Source organism: Nelumbo nucifera, chromosome 1, assembly GCF_055504915.1.
Source record: "Nelumbo nucifera cultivar China Antique chromosome 1, China Antique-T2T, whole genome shotgun sequence".
Classification (NCBI taxonomy): Eukaryota; Viridiplantae; Streptophyta; class Magnoliopsida; order Proteales; family Nelumbonaceae; genus Nelumbo; species Nelumbo nucifera.
In genome coordinates this window covers 15078054-15085309 of record NC_142649.1, presented here as the reverse complement: position 1 = coordinate 15085309, position 7256 = coordinate 15078054, and the positions used below count along the sequence as shown (strand labels likewise).

Sequence of the window (7256 nt, the reverse complement as noted above, 5' to 3'; positions counted from 1 at the left end):
TTTTAAGTTTTAGCCAACATAATCGATTCTAGAAGTTATTTTGGACAATGTTTTCAAAATCAGATGATTGAATCAGAAAAATTGGGAATCAATCCATTTACCCCAAAATCGTTTTTTGACCGAAAACATTGATTTGGTTAGTGAACTGCTAACCCGAATGATCAAACCATTTGAACCAAGAATGGTTTCTGGCCATTTTTTGTGTTTTTTAATTTTTTAATTTTTGTCAGAGCAGGTCGTTCATTCAGACTGTTTGATCCGAGAACCGGACCCCATAACGATTTCCGACATACAGATGAATCCTTATCTCAGGCATTTGATTAGAACCATCACATGGGCTATAATTTGGACAGTACAAAACGTTTTCGAAATTCCGAGGAAATTTGTCCTTTTCTTTCATTTCCTTTTTTTTTCGATTGAATAGAATACTTTCCTTCAATGATTTTTGTTTTTTTTTTTATAATTCATTCAATCATCTTTGTTGAGTTACGTCAGTATATCAGTTTATCACAGGTTAATAGAGCCATGATGAGAATCGTACTCGGGTTGTTGAAATGGTGGAGGTAATATGGACTGTTGATGTCATCGGTCGAAGAAGCTTCAGCAGTTCAGTGTTGCTGAGAAAAATCTGACGCCATGATCGAACCTAGAGCAGAAACCGCTTTGATACCATAAAAACTTGAATAGATTATATCTCATTCAATGATCTTTGTTGAGTTACATCAAAATATCAAAATATACATCATAAGAGATCGGCTTCAGTGCTTACAACGTTTGAATAGTCCCTTACAAGCTTGCATTGGGAATATTTTTGTATTTATATATTTTTTAATGGAGAGATATTCCTAATGCAAAACTGCAAGGGACTGCAAACGGTGTGAACATGGTCCTGTGAATACCGAAGCCGATCTCACATCATGAAGTTAGAGAGATGTAAATAGACCTAGCAAAAAGTTGACCCAACCTGTGAACCCGACCCAACCTGACCCGAAAACAGGGTTAGGGTCTCATATTTAACTACCCGAATGTGAAAATGACCTGACCCGACCCGAAAAAAAACTGGGTTGGGTTGGGTTGGGTCATGGGTCAACCCGCTGACCCAATTGTTAAGTCTAATTAGGATTATTTATGTATTGTTAGAAGTTTGCACTCTTACATTTTTTTCTATTTAGTCTTTACTTTTTATTATTTATTCTTTAAATTGTTAAATGTTCAAGTTTTTATTTTATATTTGAAATTTTAAGGTTAATTCTTTTAATTTTGACATTTTTCATGTAATTTTTCTTTTTTTTTTTAATTTCAATTATTTTTTGGGATGACCCGAATTGACCCATGGGTCAACCCTAACCCGAACATTTAGGGTTAGGGTCTAGCATTTGACAACTCAACCCAAATCCAATCCGACCTGAAATCAACCCGAAGTACCTTGGCCCAACCAGAACCTGACCCACCCAACCCAATTGCCAGGTCTAGATGTAAACTTCAAATAGAGATATAGATATACATGGAAGAGAAAGATAAGAGGGTACTCAGTCCTGTACAAACAAGTTACTGGGTCGGTTAACATTTTGCCTGGAATATGCATGGGCTTGGCCCTGGCGTTTACGTGGTTATACATGCTAATACAAAGAAATAGAAGCAAAAAATAAAAATAAAAATAAAAAAGATCAATGATTGCTATGCCAAATACCCCAGTTGGCTAGCTAGATGAATTTGAGATCAACTCAAGGTTCTAAATATCGATACGCCCGATACCTCGGTAGGGGCATATCGGGCAGTATCAGTACTGTTTTTTATTTTTTATTTTTTTGAACTTTTGTTTTCAAATCCAGTTCAGGGGGGCCAATTTAAGGTTCCTCCACCCCCTGAACCAATCAAAACCCCGATACACCCTCTTTAGGGGCGTATCGGGGTATTTCCGATACAATACGTATCGGCCGATATGAACTGATATATAACAATTTTTTGAACATTGAATCAACTTTTAAGGGCTGCATGGTTAGACTGCCCGAAATGTAGAAAGTTCAACTCCGTCTGGCCCATGTTAGGGTTCGTATCCATTCTTAAATTGAGCAATTCAACTCAACCCAAATTGCACTACTAAGCTTTAGTTCACAAGCTTCAACTGCATGACTTTTAAATTCCCTTTGAAAATGGTTAATAAAATTTTATGGTAACTGCCCCTCCACTGGAGTAAAATCTGGGTTAAAAAACCTCAACTGAGATGCTTCTGCTCAGCTTAGAACAGCTCTGTAACAAACTGAGAAATGACAGTGATTTGTATAATTATTTAAGTGGTATTTCTGTTTTAACTGCCCAGCGAGGATTAAAAATTTAGGTGCTTGGTATCAAGGCTCTACATATCGATACGCCGGTAAGGGCATATCGAGCAGCATCGATACTGTTTTTTTTATATTGTTTTTACCTTTTTTTTCAAATCCAATTCAGGGGTCAGTTTAAGGTTTTTTCACCCCTTGAACCGGTCAAAACTCCAATACACCCTTTATAAGAACATATCGAAATACTCCTAATACAATACGTATCAGCCAATACGGATCAATACATAACGATTTTTTAAACCTTATTTGGTATAGTGACATTACATTTTTGAGTTGACCATTACAAATTTGTGTGCAGGAGAATTTTTTATCTGAAACGTTTTGAAAATGTTGAGTTGATCGAAATGACATGCCAGCTACATGGCACAGGCTAAATAGCTCTCCATCCTCCAAATGAACCAAACTCCATCCCCATCTCTTCATCTCCCATAATGTGGGGTGCCAATGTAAACTTAGTGTCAAGGTGGTTACTCTGAATTTGCATAAACGCCCCACAGAACCTCCTGCCAAATATTGCAACATCTTCCTATGACACAAGTATGGGAGATGTTCCCAATGCACGCTGAGATGTCATGGGCGCTTATGGGTATCAATGTCAACTCGATTAAAGATCACATGTGCACCCGTAGAGCACGCCCCACAGCACATCCCAACTCTATTGGGAACACCCGAACATCTCCCAATGCATGCTGAGATGTGCATCTGGGGCACGCTCTGTGGGGCACAGATGTGAGCGCGCCCCAATGGACATCACCCTTCCCCAGAGTCCCAGACTGCGAAAATGCTTCCACAATAACTCCCAAAAAGGATGGTGAGCAACTTAAGTATCCTGTTAACTTTATATATTATGGGATAATAAACCAGAGTCTATATTTAGTTTGTTATAAAACCTATCCAATTGGAATGTTAATTACATTTGCAATGCGGCAGACGAGGACCACCAGGAGAGGAGGGTTTGCCACCGATCTTGACCCAAAACCGAAAAAACTCGCTGGGTTCCAGCGTCGCCAATATGACTAACTTGTACAACATCCCAATGAAAAAAAAAAGTTAAGAATAAATATCAAAACCTCTTCCATTTCATGGACCACCAAGCTTTGGCAATAAAGGATGGACTTGGGGTCTCTTTGTCCACACTAAGTTGAAGGGGGTACCTCATGTTGCTCTTGTGCAACAGGGACACGGGGTCTCCATATCGTTTCTTTGCCAACATCCATAAGAGCAATGCCCTTGACAGCCAAGTCCTCCCTGATCTGGTCACTCTTGCTGAAATCTTTGTTTTTCCTTGCTTGAGTTCTTTCCTCTATCAGACGCAATACGTCTTCCTCTGTCAATCCTGCTCTCTTCAAAGCCTTATCCTTCAATTGTTGTAAAACCTGCCAGTTTAGAAGGCATTTGATGTAAGAAAACCCAAGCAAGATGAGGTTCTGACCATACACACAACATGCATATAATCTTGGTACCTCAGAGTATGTCGAAGATGGCTGCAATCCCAGAATGGTCAGAACCTTTTTTACTTCTTCCACCAATGAAATAAGGGACTGAACTGCTGATGCTTGTTGCTTTTTCTGGCAAAACATACCAAGTTGTAAAAGAGACAAGTTGACGTGCATGTAAAGACACATTCATTGCATCACAAATATATGAAGCAATTTAGGCAATACAAGTGTAGCAAAAGAAACCTCTTTCTTGGTGCATTCCATTAACCGCAAATGGGCAGTTTTAAGTAATTGGTGAATTGATCTAAAAACTTGGACATGCGTCAACAGCAACCATAGGAGGAAACAAGCAAATGGATAAATAAAACTCTAAATGGAAACCATCCCCATCAATTTCAATATCAAATACACTCATCTGACATAAAACATAATCTTAATCTGGGGTTTTGAAGCTCATCCACCATGGATAATATTCCTAGGGATCCATATCTGGCAACTGAACTGGGAAATCAAGTGAAGAAAAAGATAGATGGCAAGTTTATTAGTATAAAAGAAATGTCTGAATTTGTCAGAAATGCACATACCTTTAGTGTGTTCATAGAATTGTTTATGAACCTTAAGGCTTCTTGAAGAGCACCATTCAATATCTCTGGAGTGTGCAGGTCATCAGACATTTTAGTCTGAAAATCACTACGCAACTTGTTAATGCAATCTTGTGTAGCAGATGCAATTCGATCTGGCTTGGCATTCGGTTTTCTTTCATCTTTAAGGCTTCCTTCACGAAATGGAGACAAAGCCTCCTCACAATCATGTAAAGTCTAACAACAGGAAAGCATTCTTTCTCAGTCGGATATATTTGTTATAGGTATGAGTCAACATGTGAAGTGTATGTGGGTGGATAAATCTACACTCGAGGTTAGATAGATAGCATCATGGTAAACTGTTATAAGAGCATGTGGCACATAAGTAGAGGTCAAACATAAGATAACACAAGTAGAGGTCAAACATAGAAAAAAGGAAATTTTCTAGGCCAATGTCCAACTTAATAAGATAACATGAACATCCAATCAGAAGATTTTTTTGACAAATATCCAATCAGCACATTTTCCTTTCCAAACTTGAAATCATCTTTTCTTTCTTTGACCATTTACCCAATGTTGGTCCCAGCTAACTGGGGGTCTTGGAAGGGGTGGACTATTAGACTGGATTTGGAATTTCCTTTTCTTTGACCAACAGAATGGAGATAGTTTATAAGAGATCTCTTAGGTGGAACCAACAAAGACTAGACAACATACACTTTAAAATGTGCAGATGTCACCAATACAGACCATCCACCAGATAGGGGAGGCTCTGAATAGGGAATTTATATTTTCCCAGTCCATTTTGGCCCTAAAACCCTCTACATTGAGCTTTTACTAGGTTATGTTAGCAAATGAAAGCTTTTTACTAACTGATTCCGACGAAAAAGGGCTTGGTTTGGCCACATTGCAGGAGCCCAGGCAAACATGCCTTGTTAAACACTTCACACCTGCATATGTTGGCACTTGCAACATTTATGGATCATCTAAATCCCCTCTCTAAACAATATATGTACGCATGAAACATCCTAATTCCTAAGGATAATATCCAAAAAAGTCCTTAGAAACTTAGAGATGTTATTTACCTGGTAAATGTAGAAAATGGCATCAGATGCTATCTCAAGCTGCAAGATTGAGTAATTGACAGGAGAACGATAGTGTGTGCTCATCAAGAAAATCCGCAAAGCAAGTGGATGGTATTGTTTAGTAATCTACAAGGAAATTAATTGTTACATCATATGCCCTAGAAGAATATTGCAACACCTGAGACTTAAACAAATAAAAAAGAATATCAAATGATGAAAATATACACTACTATTGATCAAAAAAGAAAATATACACTACTTACCTCACGAATGGTAAAAAAATTACCCAATGACTTGGACATTTTCTCATTATTTTCCGTAACAAAACCATTATGCATCCAATGGCTCACATTGCTCTCTGAGCAGGCAGCACAGCTCTGAGCAATCTCATTTTCATGATGTGGAAAAACCAAGTCCATCCCCCCACCATGAATATCAAAGGAGAAAGTCAGATAATGGGCACTCATGGCACTGCATTCAATATGCCAACCTGGTCTTCCAGGTCCCCAAGGGCTTTCCCAACTTGGCTCATCAGGTTTTGCAGCCTGTAACAGTGAAAAATCTATTTGCAAATTAAACAAAAGGACATAGTATATAACATTTAAGGCATTTTAAGATTGCTATATCACCTTCCACAATGCAAAGTCAGCAGGGTTTCGCTTTCTTGAATCAACAGCAACCCTCTCACCAGCTCGATTATCTTCCAGCTTCCGTCCAGATAACCGACCATAATTAGGAAATTTATCAACTGAGAAATACACATCTCCCTCCAAGGTGTAAGCACAGCCATTATCAATAATCTGGCATAAATGCAACTGTTAGAAACAAGGCTTCACAATAAAAGACACAATGGAAGCTTTCAAATTTCTTGGGAAGGACCAGAACTGAGAGGGCTAGCTCAGTATGGTGTATAAAGAATAGGACCAACCCAGGCTCAAACCAGAGCGAGAACCAGGACCTACAGTAATGGCCCAGACTGGTCCACTTAACCTGTGAACCTTAAGCATATTCTACCATATATCTACATGTGTACCCATCATTGGTTTATGTATTTTAAATTTACATATATCAGTATTTATATTTACATAAAATTGTTACCAAATAAAACCAATAAGATAGAAATCCCATTAAATAAAATAGAATACAAGATCCCATTCCACTGCCACCAAAATTATACAAATACTTAAAATTAAAATATACAATATAGTTACACATATAGCACTGGGTCTGACCAAGGTTTTGAGGTATCCACCACACTACAAGCTTCGACCATCCCTGACCATTCTAAAAGCAGACAAAGACACCTCTCTGAGGGGTGAACTTACCTAGTCTTGGTAGACAATTGACTTTCCAAGAACCTAGTCCCTTTACAGACCTTTCCACTATTGGATCTCAAATCAGCTTTCAAACTAAGATATCTGGATTATCTGTACAGCAGTGATGGATCATATCAGATGCTTCAATTTTAGTGTGAATACCATATCTGACAGTGTGATATCCTTTCGATATCTGGGTAACAGTGCTCCCTGTCTAAACCACTGAAATAACAGTTAGTGGAATTATACCCCAAGTTCGTTACCCTTTTGCTTATCTTTTCAATATGTGATCGCTCAAGCACTCTATGGACAAACTGAGGGAAAGACCACCATATTCCAAAAATCTCAAAGATATGTGACCAGATAACAATCTATTTACAATGGAAAGACAAAAAAAGCTACTGAATTTAGCTGCTTCTTGATAAAGCATACAATTAAGGGACTTCATATCCGTTCCACTGGCCAACAGCTTTGCTTTGGTCAAAAACTTGTCTAAGGC

At 38.2% G+C, this 7256-nt stretch overlaps 1 protein-coding gene across 1 annotated transcript in view; it reads right to left on the bottom strand.

Moving 5' to 3' along the window:
* Positions 1–3182: 3182 nt before the first annotated feature.
* The window catches only part of LOC104611547 (Cysteinyl-tRNA synthetase, class Ia family protein), a 29325-nt gene continuing 25251 nt past the window's right edge, over positions 3183–7256 (bottom strand). Inside the window, exons 8-13 of the mRNA XM_010278640.3 lie at positions 6071–6241; positions 5705–5986; positions 5442–5567; positions 4363–4596; positions 3803–3907; positions 3183–3715 (exon numbers count right to left, since the gene is read on the bottom strand). Coding sequence (XP_010276942.1) covers positions 3476–3715; positions 3803–3907; positions 4363–4596; positions 5442–5567; positions 5705–5986; positions 6071–6241 — 1158 coding nt within the window. The 3' untranslated portion in view covers positions 3183–3475. The remainder of the gene's footprint in view (positions 3716–3802; positions 3908–4362; positions 4597–5441; positions 5568–5704; positions 5987–6070; positions 6242–7256) is intronic.